An 18,542-nucleotide genomic window follows, 5' to 3' on the forward strand; every position below is an offset into this window, starting at 1 on the left:
GTGCCTCTTGCTTTGGCTTGAAAATGTTTCTTGGGAAATTATCCCTGCTCTTTGGTTGCCATGTGATCAGTCTGTGTTGTAGAGTTGCCAGTTTGTTGAATTGAATAAGGTATTGGAAAAGTTTTAATTCTTAAAAATCATTATTTTTAGCAAGGAAAAGGACTCAACTCCAGTGCCACAAAATCCGTATTTTTGTTTCAAATATTAAGCCTTTTTTTATTGCAATTTTTTTTTTGAGTTTCCACTGAAATGAATTAGAGGAATCTCTAGATGTAGTGTATATAATTAAAATTGAGAACAAGTAATATGAAAAGTGAAATATGAAAGGTATGAAAAGTATTTTAATAAAAATGGTGATGACACAATAATTAAGTGGAATATTGCCTCCCAGAACTGTAGTGTCCGCCAAAGGTGACAGTATTTTGCCTTTGTCCTCTGTCATCGGTACATTGTACAAAAGGGACTTTCCTGAACAATCTTAGATAATGATATATTCCTCATTTTCAATGGTCAAATCTAAGACATATACTGCATATTGAGAGATGAACTACAGCGTATCAAATTATCACTTTGGCTACAATGCTGTCACTAGATAACTAAATGTGGTTTTGGAACTAAGTATCAATATCTGCTTTTATAGATCTGCCAACAGTTGTTTTTCTGCTGCTGTGAAATAAATGAAAATGTGTTATTTTAAAATCATTTGCTCCCGGAATGGATTTCAATAGAACTATAGCCCCGAGGCAGTGACTTCATGGTCATAAGTCTGAATGATAAGGGATTCTTTAAGACAGACGCCAATTTTAAAGATGAAAAAAATTGCAAATTAATGATTAGGTGACTAATACATTAATTTTGTAGCCTCAACATAATAAACTTATTTTTCATAGATATAGAACAAAGGGTCTCAGAAAACTTTCACATATAGTTAAGAATACTTGACTTGATTTTGCGATAATGTCGTGCTATGATCCATTCTTCCTACTGGCTGAATTGCTTGTGTCATCAGCTTGATTTCAAGTTTGTTGTGATTTCAAAACTCAATTGACAAGGTCCTCCCTCTTTCCTTTATCTTATGTACTACAGAACTAAGCTCTGCTGTTACATTAGCTTTCTCTGCTAATGTTAATGATGAACATAACTGACAAATAAGAAAGTAGTATCACCAGCAATATATTGAGCTAAAACTCAATCTATCAGAGTACTGGAAAAAAGAGACACAAAGGCAAAAAAGCTAATCAACAGTGGCAGAATATATATACTGTATATATATATCCCTCCATCTTCTCATATCATGTTTTACATTTAAAATGCTATATTGTTTTATCTTAGCAACCAAAACTCTTGGCCAACAGAGGTTTGTTGTCTTGTTGAGCCAATGATTGCAAGCAGTCTGTCAGAATTGCTTTATAAAATAAATATGTAAAAGTTTGTACAAGATTTTACTGCAGTTTATTCACAACTTAGATAACAAAGCAAGGTAAACAGAAATGTGTCCTGGTGTATGAAATTTTAATTCAGTCATAGTAACTTTGTGACTGCTTTTATTCCGTCCAAAGGTTTTCTATGCTTCCTTTGTTTTGAGTTCCCTTTTCAGTGAGCGGACAGGTGTGTTGTTTTCTTCTCAGCGTGACATCCATCCTTTTTGTATCATCACGGATAAAGCAGACAAGGCTCCACTCACACACCCTCTGGCTCTCAGTGGCATGTAGCTCTGTAGATATAGCTATCCGTCATGCATGGCAGTGCCAACAGCATGGCAACTCTCCAACTCTGTGCGTGTGTGTGTGCGTGTGCGTGCGTGTGTGTGTGTGTACGTGTTTACGTGTGTACGTGTAGTTGTGTTTGACAGACATTCGTGGAAAATGTGTTTCAAAATGTGCCGATGTGTTGATTTTCCCTCTGCTGGCATATTTTAATGCACATATGATGTTCGTGTCTGCGTGGTTTCCATGTTATGTCCCTTTTTTGATATCAAATCTGTTTGAGTGATAGCAGCTTGTTCACTTTGTGCTTTTCAGTTTCTCATCGCAGTATTCAACTCTGTCCTTGACTGTGTGTTTACAGGCAGTAAGCTACATGTTAAGATTTGCATAATCTTAGCATCAGTTATGTACACCAAATTATGTATGACCAAAAGTATTCGCTCACCCATCCAGATAATTGGAATCAGGTGTTCCAATCATTTCCATGGCCACAGGTGTATAAAATCAAGCATCTAGGCATGCAGACTGTTTTTACAAACATTTGTGAAAGAATGGGTCGCTCTCGGGAGCTCAGTGAATTCCAGCGTGGAACTGTGTTAGGATGCCACCTGTGCAACAAATTGTCGTGAAATTCCCTCGCTAAATATTCCACAGCCAACTGTCAGCTGTATTATGAGAACATGGAAGTGTTTGGGAATGACAGCAACTCAGCCACAAAGTGGCAGGACATGTAAACTGATGGAGCGGAATCAGCGGATGCTGAGACGTATTGTGCGAAGAGGTCGGCAACTTTCTGCAGAGTCAATCACTACAGACCTCCAAACTTCATGTGGCCTTCAGATAAGCTCAAGAACAGTGTGCAGAGAGCTTCATATAATGGATTTCCAGGGCCAAGCAGCTGCATCCAAACCACACATCACCCAGTGCAATGCAAAGGATCAGATGCATTGATATAAAGCAAGCCACCACTGGACTCTAGAGCAGGGGAGATGTGTTCTCTGGAGTGACGAATCGCACTTCTCCATCTGGCAATCTAATGGACGAGTCTGAGTTTGGCGATTGCCAGGAGAATGGTACTTGTCTCACTGCATTGTGCCAAGTGTCAAGTTTGGGGGGGGGCGTGCGGTTGTTTATCAGGTTGTTTATCTGGGCTTGGCCCCTTAGTTCCAGGGAAAGTTTCAGCATACCAAGACATTTTGGCAATTTTATGTTCCCAACTTTGTGGGAACAGTTTGCACCTGGCCCCTTCCTTTTCCAACATGACTGTGCACCAGTGTACAAAGCAAAGTCCATAAAAACATGGATGAGAGACTTAGATGTGGATGAACTTTACTGGCCTGCACAGAGGTCTGACCTCGACCTGATAGAACACCATTAGAGCAGGGACTGAGAGCCTGGACTTCTCATCTGGCATCAGTGTGTGACCTCACAAATGCGCTTCTGGAAGAATGGTCAAAAATTCCCATAAACACACTCCTGAATCTTGTTGACAACCTTCCCAGAGGAGTTGAAGCTGTTATAGCTGCAAAGGATGAGCCGATGTCATATTGAACCCTATGGATTAGGAAAGGGATGTCACGTAAGTTTATATGCGAGTCAAGGCAGGTGAGCGAATACTTTTGACCATATAGTGTATGTTCCAGTATTGCTGCTTGTGTATTTTCCTCATCGTATACGTATATGTACCCTCAACTGTTCATTGAGCCTCAGTGTGGAGCTCTCTGAAGTTGCAGTTAAGTTGAAGTAAAACTGTAGGGAAAGGTTAAGTGCTTAGCCATTGAATCACTGTCTCTTCTGTCTTTAATTAGTTTAGCTCACCGAATGAGGAGCAGCTCTGCTGAAAGGAAGGGACCGATTTCTCTAATGCTCTGAAATTTTTCTTGACAAAAAGCCTAAGGTTAGGGATGGAAGTTCATGTCAGAGGTATTAAGATTTGGAGTAACAAAGGAGAAGTATTTTGGTCACACACTACTTTTCAGCGTTAAAGAAAGTTACTGCGACAGATAGCAAATGATAATTAATTTGGATATCGAAAATAGAATTAATTCATGAAGGTTAACTAGTAACCCAGCATAACAGCATCTTATTTTAAAAACTTTGTCATGGTGGGAAAATTCAGTTGGAAGAAGAAGGATTGATTAGCTGCTATTTTGATAAAAATAACAGACCTCTACATGCGTTGTGAGAAAAGCTGAAAAATCAGCAGTGTATCAATGACTTGTTCTCCCCACTATATGTTTTTCACAGTGACATGAAACATTCATTTCTAATCAGTCTATTCTTGAGTCCATGTAAACATATTTGCCAAATTTATGCTGATTCCCTTGAGAACATCTTTAGATACTAGCTCACAACAATGGAACAGACAGTAAACCCTTGAAATATTTTTCCTCTGGTCATGGTTGTCACCATGGCAACCATAAACATCCAATGTAGTCATGAAGAGTTGCTACCTAATGCACCAACAGGCCTGTTATTTCTTGGCAATACTTGTTTATGCCAATGGTTCTTAAAATTTTCAACACAGTAACAAACCCATTCTGCTCGCCAGATGGCTGACTAAACATAGCTGCACAAAGAAGCTGGTGGATTTCCTTAAGGTGTCTTCGAATGTTCCAATTTTCATATTTATAGAATGTCTTTTTACTTCTCTAAATTCATTTATCTATTTAGCCATATAGGGGCTGTTTTTTTGATTAATGTGTTTTTGAACATGCTAAATAATCCTTCATAGTAAAAGCTTTAAATTATCCTTATCTTTTGACTGATTGTGTGTCGGTGACCTTTCAACATGGCAGCAGACATGAGAAATCAGTGGTTTCTCAACTTAAACACAGCCCACGATCGGCCATGACAGCTGCCCTTCATGCATCCAGATCAAACCAGTTTTGACTGATGTAACTGTTTTTAATGGCTCATGGTTTACCGGTTGCATCTGTAATCGCAAGCTGTGCAACAGTGTGTTCCTGTCAAAGGCTGCTGTTGCGGCAGAGGCTGTGCCTGGAAATGATTTCCCTTGTACATGTGACAGATCTGTCCCAGTCACTAACCTGAGTAATGACAATGCTCAGTACTGTATTGTCCTCTGCCACGTTGCCGTGGTGACTGAAGAGAAAGTACCAGCATGCTAAAGAGAAGGTTGAGACAAAAGTTGGATAGTAACCGATTTTCTGACCTTTCTGTCCTTGTGACTGTCATTTACATGCTTTGAGACACACAGGTCCTATGAAAGCAAGGTGCTTGGGGTTTTCATGTCTTTGTGGAGTGACTCTCCCTATTTCTTTACTTGCTTCTCAGTCAACCATCACATTCTGCCTTCACGTCCCACACCACTGGGAAGCTGATTCAAATCCCTGAAGCCGCTGTGGAAGCTGCAGATCTGTTTGCTATGTTTCAAACCTACACACCCTGCATCCTGATGGTGGGCCAAACCAACCGTCCTTAGATTGATGGAGTGACCTCTGTTCTCCACACTGGAGTCAAGTCATACAGTGTCCTTCAGCCTGAAAAAATAAAACAACAAAAAAATACCTTCACAAACTACTCACATCCAGCCCTGGTGTGTCCTCCTGGGTCTGCTTATATTAACGCTCATCTACCTGGCTTATTTTTATATTCCTCTGTCATACAGCCTTGTGCAGAACATGTCCTGGATATCCTGGTAAATAGTATTCCAGCCATGGAATACTGTAATTGTCCTATTTGTTCGAGTTACTTGAAATGGATATCATTGCAATTTGAAGTGTGTACAGTTATGAATGGTTGGATTAGAATTGAGACTATGCTTAAAATTAAGCTCTCCGCATGAGCAGATTACTCTTCTGAATCCGCAGATTGTGATTTTGGCGCCCTTTAATGGCCATCTTACTTTCAAATCACTATATTATATTGTACAGTGTTCATTTCCTTGATCTTGGAATTTAAACTGACTTCATCTGTTTATCAGCATTTTGGCCATAAGTTGTGCCCAGAACCAGAAGACTGTCTTTATAAGTAACTCTTGCTTGTCAATCAAACAATCTATCCACAACTTTTTTATTTCAAAGACAAGAAAATCTGTCAGGAAAAAACATCCGAGATTTGAGGATCCACACGTCTCCTGACTCAGAGGTCTACAGAGCTTGCCGTGTGAATTCCCTTTTTCTGCTTTTAAAATAATAGTTTAATACTTGAAATAGGATATGTGGCTCAGCTGCACCCACTCACTCATACCTCATCAGAGATATCACAGCTATGTTAATTTGGCCCTTAATAAGGGCATTTGTGTCTTCGTGTTGTCAGTCTTCCGGGTAAAGTCAACTGCATTAATGGATCTGTCTCACCACCTATGTTGAATTTAATGAAAAAAGGTGTTTGTGTCAGGTGTGTATTTACTTTTAAGAAATGTGTTAACTAAGGTTTAAAATGACAGTTTTACATGAGCCAGATTACTCCTGCTATTTTCCAAAGACTTTGATTCTCAAGTGATGATACATACTGAAAAAAATTATCTTAGGATACGATCTTATAGCCAGACAGTAGAAGATATTTTGCCCATTCCTACCTAGGTTGTCCCGACCTTTTAAAATAGATTTTCTTTTCAGTGACCACACAGACAGGACATGAAGTTAGTTGGTACAGAAGATGATACAGAGAATAGGGTTAGATGGAGGAGGTTGATTTGCCGTGGTGACCCCTGAAGGGAGTAGCCGAAAGGAAAGGAAGACACAGACAGAGCCCCTGTCCCAACTGAAACCTGTCACAATCTTTTATTTACTAAGTAATAATGGTGAACTTATCTCCCCAAATAAACCAGACCAAAACATGGTGCATCTGACAGTCCTGCTCTGTCCTCTAAAAGCCCGGAGGCTCTTGTCAGGAAAGCCATTCTCGTTCTCTTTCTCTTTCCTCTGCAGTGTCACTCGGAAAAGAAGTAGCCTTTTTTTATCTATATGTCTCAACATCCCGGGGTTCGATGCATAATACACACCTCAGAGGTTGCATTACACACACACAGCGAATGCCTGGATACCGCTAGGGCTGCGGCAGCTACAATGCTCACTGTATGCACATTAGAATCACAAATCAACCGTCAGACAGTCTCAGAGGCCCAATGTGGAAGGCAGACCCACAAAACGGAGAAAAGAGTCAAATGCTTAGATGCACACAATGAAGTATCCACTCTGCCTGATGCACCTGTACCTGCTTACTGTTCACATCAAGACACATGGTGCATCACAAGATTGTTGCAGCCTCTGGGCTTCTCCTGATATTATGTTTTCATAAGAAATGTCTTCAGTTTGAGTTTTTGTTGTGTCGAGATTAACTGCACTCTTCACTTTGTGGATTCTGTTAAATAACAACCGCTTAAATGCATCCTGACTCTTAGCTTTGAGTTTTGAAACATAGAGTGAGAACAATGAGATAAACTAGAAATGGTTCATGCACTGATTTTACAGCTTTACAGCTTCTTGTGTGCAATTACTTAATATTTCAGAAAAGCAAAGGGGAGTCATTCATTTCTAGGAGAGAAATATGACGGTTAAGTTATTTCCCCAAAGAACCTGCTTTATGCTCTTATTTGATTTGCTTGATTATTTGATTTTGTATTAACTTCAAAGGTTACTTCCCCTAGTTATCCTTTTTTGGTGGGAAAATATAATAAGCTGGTTAACAAAAAATAAAAAAGTAAAAACAAGTTAAGTTTCTTGGAATATCTAATGAATCATGTACAATTTGCTTTGTCAAATACAAGTCAGTTGCTTCCCCGTCACTCTTGAATAGAGTGAATTTCAGTTAGTTTTTAGTCTTTTTAGTGAAATGCACCTTTTTCTCATATCCTACAGTTTCAGAGTCAGAAAGAAAATAATTCCGAGTTGTCACTTTACAAACCACAAACACCCTGTAATGACGGATGCAGTCTTAACTGCCAACAATCCTACATAAATCCTGCTTAAACAAAAATCTCCCTGCTAAAAACTCAATATATCAGCCACAACATTGTGCAGATCACAACATCAATCACAAAACATTGTGGTTTTTCAAACTGATGTTTTCAAATGAATTATTCCTCAAGTCAGTACAAAGACAGCAATAGAATACCAAAATAAATCCATCCTCAACAAAGTCAAGATTATAAAACACATAAGTCACGCTTCAAGAATCCCCTTTTCTCCCTAGCTCAACAAATTCTGTTTGACATTTCACAAAGAAAATATGAATTAAACACAAAATGTGACCTATTCATTAGGAAGGTGAAGCAGGTTGTATTCAATCCAACCGTTGGGAAGAAATATTCAAAATATTAGACCCTAAATTTTTCTAAAAACCTGAAGGATATACATCTTTTTTTCTTGCAACTGCTAATCAAATATCATACTTTATTCCCTTATTTTTCAGTGAAGCTAATTCCGCACCCAGGTGACTTCCCGACACATACAAACTTTTAAACAATGAATCTTTCAGCCTTTGCCGGGGATTGATCTTGCAAATGTCTGTCTCCAAAGGATCCAGTGCTGTCAAGTCAACTAATCCTCGCTACTTTTCTTTTCTCTCCTGCAGAGTATGCAGAGAGCATCGGAGACGGGAAGAGCGAAGAGTTCAAAGAGACCGAGCGGAAGAGGATCATGGACCTTGTTGAAAACTTCTAATCCTTCCTCCTTTCTGACGTAACACAAATGACAGTCTGTCGAGTCTATTGACATGCACAGCAATACTGCATTGACCAGCCTGTTTAAAGTGACATTTTCTTAATTACTTCAGGATTCTAAGGGGGTCTGTTAGTTATTTCTCCATGTACTATCACATGTCAGTGTCTTTTTTTTTTTATCAAATATAAAAAAAAATGAAAAAAAAATTGTTGATTGCAAAGTAAACATGGACATGCATTTAAAAGCTAAAAATGGTGTTTGCAAAAATCCCCAAGCTTGTAAACCATGTTTATGCTCACCTGCTGGTAATTCCACTGCATAAATCAGTCTACTGGGAGTATGTGAACATGGATGAGCTCCACTCTGCCCTGAGTACATCCAAATTTAACTACACATGGTCAGCGCAAAGCAGCACCAGGCTCTGAGACATAAACTTGAAGAGCCCAACAGGCCATGAAAAAAATAAATAAAATCCGCACAAGTCACTCTCAAGTATATTTTTATTCAAGAATGACACAGATATTCTCAGACCTTCACCAGCAACCCAAAATTAAAAATAAGATTGTCACATTTTGTTTGACTTTTTACCAGGACAGATAGCCCCTAAAGACTGTATTCCAAAAGTTTATTTTAAGACTCTGCTGGTGTTCAAAGTCCATGTGCAGGAGGTTTAGACGTGCGTGTTGGGACTGTATTCTTGTGTCTACTGCGGACATTTCAACCATAAATGAAAAATGACCACAACGCTTAAGCTCATGCCCATGCGATTCTTCTGTACAAGTTATGTCATTTTGAATTTACAAGCTGTGATCATAATTTTTTTTAAGATGCAGTCTGACCCTCTCCTCTTTGCTCCGATGGTGGAATGTAATAGCAAGGAAGTTAGACCAGACTTTGATTTATGATTTTCAGTAACTAAGGTTATTTAAAATTAAAAGCATCATATGAAACTGTTATGGTTCACCAAGCACTTTTCATGCTTCTTATTAAGATGGTTGTAATATCCCGGACCAATAATTAATGTTTCTCATAGTGGAGTGAAAGCAAATGAGCTAGAAATCAGTTTATGTTAGTACACAAGGGTCAGAGTTTTGTTAATTGTTTGTACGTCTCCCTGCTAATTTTGTTTCGTACAACCATTTCAGGCCCCCCTTAATACACAGTCTAAAGGGAAATCCCTATGTCATTATTTTGTAAGATTTTAGAGAAGTTAACCAATTACAAGGAACCCTTAACACCAGGATCTGCAATACCTTGTTTAGATCGAAGATGTAAAAGACTGCATGGAGGGCCAGCATGAGATCCATTTTTAAATGTGAGTCATTCAAATACCACGTTACAAAAGTTGGAAATCAGCGTAAGGTCTCCCCTTGAAACATCTGTTAATATTTAACTAATCTGAACACCTTTTGCATTTTTACCCTCACACTTTCTGGTACCATTGGTTGGTTAACAATGCAACCCTAAATTGAAGAGGAACATATCTATGATTAATTACTTTATCTTCAAAAAGTACCTTTAAACTGAGTGATGACTGTGCATGTAAACCTGCTCACCGTAGAACCAGCAGCATTTGGATGACAGAACTGCAGCTCAACGAAACACTGGACATGATTTACATCAGTTTGTTTTTGTTTGTTTTGCTGAATTCTTTATTCCAGTAATAGAGTTTGAGCTCTTACTGTCCCCCATATTGCTTCTCCATTTGAGCTGTTTGTTTGGAATTCAGTGTTAAAGTCTTTCAAATAAAACATTTGGTAATAAAGTCCCTAATTTGCTGGGTTTATCTGAAGATAAATTTTTGACATCCATAATTGTCTTTAAGCTGGGTTATGTCCACATTTGATTTCCCCTACACCTAAACCTTTCCTACTCTTTATTTTTCTAGATCCACCTATTGCTTGATCTTGTCTGGCTTCAGAAGCCAGGCTTTCATTGGATCCCTGATGGTTTTAACACACATCAGTGAGGAGCTGTATTGTGTTGCAACGTAAACACAGACTGATTCTCCCTGTCCTGTGCACCATCTTTGCTGTTGTTACATACATACACAAAGGACTTTAGCATTACAATATTTTTGGTGCATGAATGGAGTCAGAGAATGCAAGGAGGCAACCAAGAAAGATTTTGTAGGGTCTATCAGAGATGTAGTCATGAGCTGACCCACTTAAGCTTGACTTGTGGTCTATTTTTAGTGTGATGTGAGTCTTCCTACGTTTCTATAGTGAACAAAATGTCATGCTTTATGCATCCTGATGTTTTCCAAGTATTTATAGGATGTTTTTTTATGACTGACAAGCTGGCTTCATCATATTGATTAGTTAACTGGTTTTGGATATCAAAGATAAAAAAAAACATCCAGAATTTCCTTTCTCTTTTTTTTTATGTAAAAAAATTAACATTTCGATTTTCCTTAGGGTAGTGGGAACTCTGGAAAATAATGAAAGCAAATTAATCCATTCATTGAAAGAAACGGAATTAAAGTCTGTTGCCTTTGAATTTACTTCTGGAATCAGTCTTCCAAGGTCTAAAGCAAAAAGGAAAGCTATGTTATATGATATATTGATCAGACAGCATGTAAATCTGGCAAGATCATGCTATATACAGCTTTTTTTCTTTTTTTTAAAGTCAGACAGAAAAGTGAAACACAAAAATATTGTGCAGTTAAGGAACAGACGTTTAACAGATTTGAAAAAACATTACAGTAAGACCAAGATGATGGTTTCAAATTGAAAAAAATTCAGAGGTTCTTCATGTTCCTTGTGACAGCCAGTCTTCCTGGGATCTAATATAAAAATTACACAATTATCTAAATTATATGCTTTCATTAAGCATGTCACACATGATTCATCCTTGAAATAAGTTCAAAATGAAAAACAAAAGAATTACAGTGAAATCAAAGAAAGTGTATGTTATGATCCTATATGCCTCTACATTGTATAAACACTGTAATCACTATTTATCAATTGCTACATGTTTAGGCATGTACATATTCCATTGTAGCACACTACAATATAAACAAAACCATCACTGTTAATGTAAATTCCTACTTATGAACAGGGGAGAACAAATTTGTTGTTTGTTGCCTTGTAGCATTTCTGCAGTTCTGTGTTCTTACAGAAGTGATGCGAAATAGTATATAATTATTTTAAAAATACACAGTAAATCTACATTTTGTGTGTTAAAATTGCACACTGTCCTTAACCCTTAATTTGAACTTGCATTCAAATTTAAAGCAGTCCAAAACATAAAATAACTGAAATGAGATGTTGCATGCTTGCAATAATTGATGTGTATATTTGATAGCACAAGCTAAACATCCTAGTATTGTAGACTAACAGACTTATTCTGCATCCTAAGCTTAAACAACATCTGTCCACAAATTTTTGTAACCTTTAGGAGGTGCACAAACCGAAACGATTCTTCCAGGAAAGTGTGGTGTTTAGGGGTAACGGGGCGACTGAGTGTCTTTACAAACTCTAATATCACTTAGTAACAAGATGGGTAGACCGGCAGGGTGTCATTTACATATTGCACTGGCAGAGGAGGGCCCCATGCATCTCTTATCAGTGATTATGACTGTGGCATGTTTAACAGCGGTTGTACAGCAATTTCACAGCCGAGGGGAGGGAGAATAATTGTATTTTCCAAATGACTGAGTGCAAACAGTGTGTACCGCTGTGCTGTTGGGCTTCTCTTTTTCCTCCTCTCCTCCCCCCCCGGGACTGAAAGGATAAGGTATTTTGTTGTGATGAAGCCATGGATTAATATTGCACAAAAATAGTACATTAACACTTACTGTGGAATTTAAGCTCTACAAGCTTTATCAGGTGTCAAACTGGAATTATTAAAGGGATTTTATCTTAAGCATTAACATCTAGAAAAGACAAGCAGAAGCAAAACTAACAAGGAAAAAAGAAGTGGAATGCAAAAGATAAGACTTTTATATTTTTTCATTTTAAATCAATTTCAAAGACATTTAATTGAAATGTATGTCATATCAGAAATTGAAATTGGTCCTGCTCATAAAATAGATCTGATTTTTTGTTTGGACCCTATTATTATTATTTATATCATTTATTCAATGCAACTCCATCATTTGTTAGCATCTGGTTAGTTATTAAGTTATGTGCCAATGTTTGCCTACCAAAATAAAGAGCAAGCTTGCTAGCCTTTTTACTTTCAATTACCAGACGATTCAACTTACTGATGGCCCAGATAGCAAATTACATGGTTATAAAATTATTTTTTACTGATAATAGATATACCACTGATAAACAAGGGTTTGTCCCTAATGGATCAGTTTGTCCAGGAAGCCAGAATACGAGCCATAAAAGGATTCAGCACTGCTAAAAATGTTGCTACAAATCAATAATGCTTTATAAATCAATATCTGTAAACTAACTACAATTATAGACTATTATGCAGGGCCGACAAGGAGCTCACTTGGTGATGCAGTTTTATAGATAATATGCTGCAATGGTGTGCTTTACATCATTGATGTTATATATAAAGCCAAAAGTAAAAACAATCAGAAAAATGTATTTTTAAAAAACAATTAGTCAGGAGACCGTCCAAATAGTTATGTATACAGTTGTGAAAAAATAATTCTGGCATTTTAGTTATCTTCATTTTTGTCTTTCCATCAATAATACCTGTCAAGCCAACCCTGATTGAAAGTAACCTGTAACTAAGATACCGTATGTCCCTCCAGGCCCCTTAAAAGGGTATGATGAAGGTGAAAGATGTCACCAAGCCGGATTCACTACCAGTGGAAATCATTGTGTGAGGCATGAACCCACAGACAGCAGGATTGCTGTCAATGTAGTGTGATGCAGCAAGACAAATGGCAAAACCGGACTGACTTAGCTGTTCAATGTACTGAATGGTTGGTGGTCAGAGGGAGACCGGCTGACTGGCAGGAGATATGGTTAGACAGTGTTCCAGTCCTCGAACTATGATGTTATTGCAGTTATTTGCCAATTGACTTTCCAATACTAATTTGCAGATCAATCAGAACCAGTAAAGAGAGAAGGTATTTTATACTCAGAAAATATTAAAATGAAACTAGAAAAAACTGACACTGATGTCATGCTTTCTTAAGGCCTCTAGAATCACTGCTCAGAAGCCTTTCACATGCATCAAATAAGGTGTGTAGAATTGTAAAGCTTGTACAAAATTAATCATACCCGGATAAGTACTGTAAAGTAGCCTTCAGAATATCACTTGTTGCAGTTGATATTTTACAGAACTGACTTTCATTGCTCAATAAATCCCAAATCTTTCTGTTATTTTGGTGCATAGTGGACAATGAATTATCATTGTTTCCAAACAATGGCCTTCACAAGTAAACAATCCATAGGCGTTGTCAGTTTCAGCGCAGACTGAAGCTGCTGCCAACCAGCACTGGGACCGCGGATCATAACCGGGGCTCAGCTGCTGGATTGAGTTAGCGCCACCAAATTGTTCATAGCTCCATGGTATTGGATACAGCAAATCCCATTCCTCACCCATGACTGTTTTATATGGGCATCGAAAAATACTACCCTGGTCCATTCCACAGTAAACAGGACATAATGGTACCCTAGTGGCAAATAGACAGGCATTTAGGGGCCTTGCAATTACCATTAGAAGCATAAAGTTGTTGTTTATAACCATTCTTGAAACCCCGCCCACTGTTTCAGTCAGTAATGACAACTACCTATGAGGCTGGAATAAAAACGGAGATTGAGGCAATATCCATTTTTAGCTAGGGAATCAGGTAGGAAGACTACCGAGCAGTAAAACCAGATCTTCAAAACAGGTCACCAGTAATGTGAAATTCTCTCTCTAAAGAGACCAGGAGATTAGTGTTGTCTCTGAGGAAGAGTTTTTCTACACAGAAATGATTGCAGACCTGCAAGTCTGTTTTACACACAGCCATATCCATGTTCCCTGATAATGATACCATAAAAAAAATGGACATGAAGCATTAAAATGCATCATCAGAAACTACAAGGAAGAAAAATTACTCTCTTACAGCGGAGCATGCTTTGCAAAAGTGGGTAAATTGGGTACTATCAAAATGATAAATGGTGCTATTATAAAACAATGTTTAAATTCTTTAAAAAATGCAGATATGCTATGTGGGTCAATGTACTATTAAATACATCTGCACTGATGCAGTCTACCATTGTGACATTTGCTTGACTGTAGCCTTCAGCCAGGAGAAGTTGTCATCAAGTGGCGTTCAACTTTCATGGGGCATTTCGACTGTGAACCACAACGCCCCACAGTCGGTGGGTCGCCAGTGGTTGCCAGTCACTGCCCAAGTCCTCCCGCTCCAAGCTCAACTCCTTCCTCCTCTTCCACAGCCAGCAAGACGCTCTTTCTGCTGCATCCCCTAACCTACGAGCAGCTGCGCTTCCTTTACCTTCCTGCTATTCTCAGGGCTGTGACCGTCTTTCACACAGACTGTGCCTGGAAACCCCCTGCATTCGATCTCAACTGGGAACAGTCAAGCCTGCCACCCTTTGGCTCTTCCCTGCTCAAAGAGATCTCTGATACTTGATGGCTTTCCCCTCATTGGCCTCCTCGCATCTGTCTTCCCACGTGACCAGCACCTTTTTTCCTCTAAGTATCGGACGTCAGCTTGGATCATGTCCCTCCCCTGCCTTGAGTCTGCTTTTCCCCACTGCTGGATGCGGGTGGATCAGAGTCCTCGCCTCCCTGCACATTGATTCCTGGTGATGTCCTGTAGCTTCGGTGTTCTTTCAGCTTTTGCCAGTGATCTGTCGACTGCCCGTTTGCATCCCGATCTTATAGTGACGCCTGTACTTCTAGCCTTCTTATCAGTAGAGTCTTGACACCTTGAACTCTTCAACCATTGGTGATAAGGGGGGGTTGTAACCGACAATATCCGATGAATAGCCGTACTGACATGAAGTTCGATCATTCGCTTCCCGTCTCCTCCTAGATTGTCGGTAGACAAACGAGTCTTGGTAGCAGACCTTGCAGGAAAAGCCTGGCCTTATACTTTCCTGGTAATCCTGACCTCCCAATCTTCCCCAGCCATTCATCTGCCTATTTTTCTATTCAAGGAAACATTGCACCTGTCAGTCAGAGATGCATGGTACCATTTCCCTTGGCACTTAATTGGGTTTTCCTCAACTGATGGTATCATTCCCCACTGGGTTTGCAGTTGGAACTTGGCAATCACTTTCCCCCCTCTGATCACCATGATTCTTGATTTCCTTGGCTTAAACATCATCCGAGCCACAATGCCACATCATCAGAACCTTCAGGATCCATCTTGCTTGGTTTGAAGTTTTTATGGTAATGTGGTCCATAAAGCCTCTTATTGGAGGTTTGTGGGTGCAAAAACTGACAAACAGAGTTTTGGTAAACCTGAGGGAACCTCAATGAAGTGAGCCAGGTTGGCCTCCTTCTCCTTCCTCATTTTCAGAAACCTTTCTGCCCTTCTTGGTCTGCAGAGTTGCTATAGAAGTCCACCTGTTAAATCTCTTGGACCCTCCTTTTTTTAGTACTTGCTGTTTTGAACCGCTTGTTGAGGGTCTTGATCTCCCTCCTCAGTTGCAAGTTCTCTTCCAGCCTTGTGTTTGGCTAATTTACTTAAGTTCCACTGCTTTCCTTTCTCTCTTCTGTGCCAAAGCGTTCTCAGGCCATGGTGAAGACGATTGTCATCATGCTGTCCATTTTCCTCTCAGATGCTCCTGCCAATCTAGCCTAAAGAACTCAATCTTCGTCCTTGTCTGTTTGGTTCCTCGCAGTGTTGTTATTTGCCTTGTGCCAGTTCTCTTTCTCCATCATAGGTCGAAAGCCCGAGGTAGTATTAGCTTTGAGATTGAGGAGGTACTGAGAGGTAATATTTAGCATTGGATTTATTTTTTTTAAGTTCCCTTGTAGTCTCACAAAGCTTTTTTGCATGGCACCTTACGTGTAACACTTCCTCAGTAAGTGTGGTTTGGGTGAACCGTTTGTTATCCATGTGATTTCTGTAGCTGTAACTGTTGTGTTTCTCATTGAATCTCTCATCTTCCTACGCCTCTCGAGAGACTAATGGCTAATAACTGATGTATGTACTCAACATTAAAACATTGCACCTTCGAAACGCAATTTAAACATGTACTCATACTCATTTGCCCAAGTCTGTACATGGAAGATGCCCCTTATTTCTTCGACTCTTTGTAGGAAAATATATAACCCCAAAAAATGATCATAAAAGTAATTGATGCAATTATCAATAAGTGTAATTAGTAATAAAATAATTCACTGAATGTTCTTTGAAATTCTTTGGGCGCTAGAGTCATTTAGCTCAACAAGGTGAACAAATTACTCCTCACAGGTGTGGACTTGAGAGCCAAACCGGGAGCCTCGGTGTGCTAAACATTAATGTCGAGAATATAGGTAGTAAAATGATGCTCCATAAAGTACAATAGTCTGGCTTACAAGGGCTTGTCACTGGAAACGTCACTCTCCATAGTTTAATATCTGACATGGTAAAGCCGCATTTCAGCACCACGGATAGCGCCAATAGCCTCGATTTACAGCGGCACAAACTTTTCAGCACCATGGACAGCGACACCGAATGCGGAGTGGACATTTTTAACGCGCCATGGACAGAGACACCGGAGCTAAATTTTCGCGGAATGGGCATTTCAACACCATGTGCGGTAGATGTGACCAGTATTCAGTCATCCTTTGTCTAAAGAGGTCATCCTGCATGGAGGGTCCTAATGAAGCTTAAGCAAGTCCTAAGTGTCATTGAACAAGGGGCGGGGTTTGCCTTTAACCTTTCTGCAGTTAAGTGCAGGTCAATTTTTTTTTTTTTTTCAGAATATCCAACCATCAATTCTCTCATTCTGAGGCAAATTAAGGTTTTCAATGATAGCAGTGAATGCTTTTGGATTGAAATTGTCACATTCCCTTATAAAATTGGACCACTGCGTTCAACTTATGGATGAACCGTGTGCAGTAGGCAGCCACTGCAGTTAGGGGTTTATTTGCTCAACAACACTTCAGCAGGTTAAGAGAAGTGCGGGAATCAAACCAGGAATGTTTGGTTCCAACTGGCCAAAGCTCCTGAGCTACGGCACTCCATTTGGGGTGAAATAAGAGGAACCAAATTAAACCATTGCCTAAATAAAGAGAACAATCATATTGCAGTGAGGGGGCAGTGCAAAGCACCGCATTTCTGTGGCGCCATTCTAGCAGAATGATCTGTGAAATGGGAAAGTAATGTCGTCCCCCGAAACCAACCAGGTGGCCTTTGTGTTCACACATGGTGTTAAGAACAGCAGGGAAGATGTGCTCCAGTGATTGGAGGCTGCACCCTCAGCATTTCTATTAATTAACCATGGGACAGAATGACTTGCTTCCCTGCATTACCAGAAAATATCTCAAATGAAGAAATGAAGACACAGTAGAACCAGTCTAGTCAAAGTTTACAGGGTTGAGACTTGCCGCTGCTCTCTTGCACTTCATGTCAGTATTGAGTGAGCAGTATCAGCACCCAACCCCCCCGGACAACAAAAAAAAAAAAAAAAAATGATGATGAAATGAATATATGTATGTATATGGTTCTGAGATGGCTATTTGGTTGAGTGGTCACTTCTGACTTCGGATCTTCAGTGACTGAATAGCACTTTTTGTAAGTCGCTTTGGATAAAAGCGTCTGCCAAATGACTGCAATGTAATATAATGTAATGTTATGAAATGTAATGTAACATAAAACAACAATAGGCACAAGGTATGAGGCACCAGGCAGAGGCTGGGAACACACTTCAGCTCAAAGGTAATTTAAAGATCTGCAGAGATCTAGGATAAACAGGAAAGGTAAGAGACATTTCCCCCTATATACCCGGAGACTGCAGTTAAGGGAACAACCAGTCAATGTACCTTTTGATATGGACTGCTGAGCAGTTTGGTTATAAAAGATTGTAGGGCTTCATCTCAAATTTTGACAGTCACCAAACTGTAGTGATAAGGTATGCAAGGTGAGAAGCTATTAATCGTTCAAGCTAACACTATAAAGAGATTTCTTTCTACAAAGTAATATTCCTTCTGTTTAGAGAGAAAGAACATTTGGGGGAAATATGAAATATTGACTTAAAGACAATGGTCCTTAAAGTACTCTCCATAAGTCTGCAGCAACCTGTCAATTGCATACTTTCATTTAAGTCAAATTAAATTTTTAGAAAATTGCGAA

General features: G+C 39.2%; 1 protein-coding gene across 1 annotated transcript in view; it reads left to right on the plus strand.

The window, feature by feature from the left end:
* The window catches only part of ctnnbl1 (catenin, beta like 1), a 66,792-nt gene extending 56,618 nt beyond the window's left edge, over window positions 1-10,174 (plus strand). Inside the window, exon 16 of the mRNA XM_086159765.1 lies at window positions 8,247-10,174. Within this exon, the coding sequence (XP_086015891.1) occupies window positions 8,247-8,335 (89 nt within the window). The 3' untranslated portion in view covers window positions 8,336-10,174. The remainder of the gene's footprint in view (window positions 1-8,246) is intronic.
* The last annotated feature ends 8,368 nt before the right edge of the window (window positions 10,175-18,542 follow it).

The sequence above is a fragment of the Fistularia commersonii genome, chromosome 14, assembly GCF_037954325.1.
Source record: "Fistularia commersonii isolate RoL2024-O1a breed Wild chromosome 14, RoL_Fcom_v1.0, whole genome shotgun sequence".
Taxonomy (NCBI): Eukaryota; Metazoa; Chordata; class Actinopteri; order Syngnathiformes; family Fistulariidae; genus Fistularia; species Fistularia commersonii.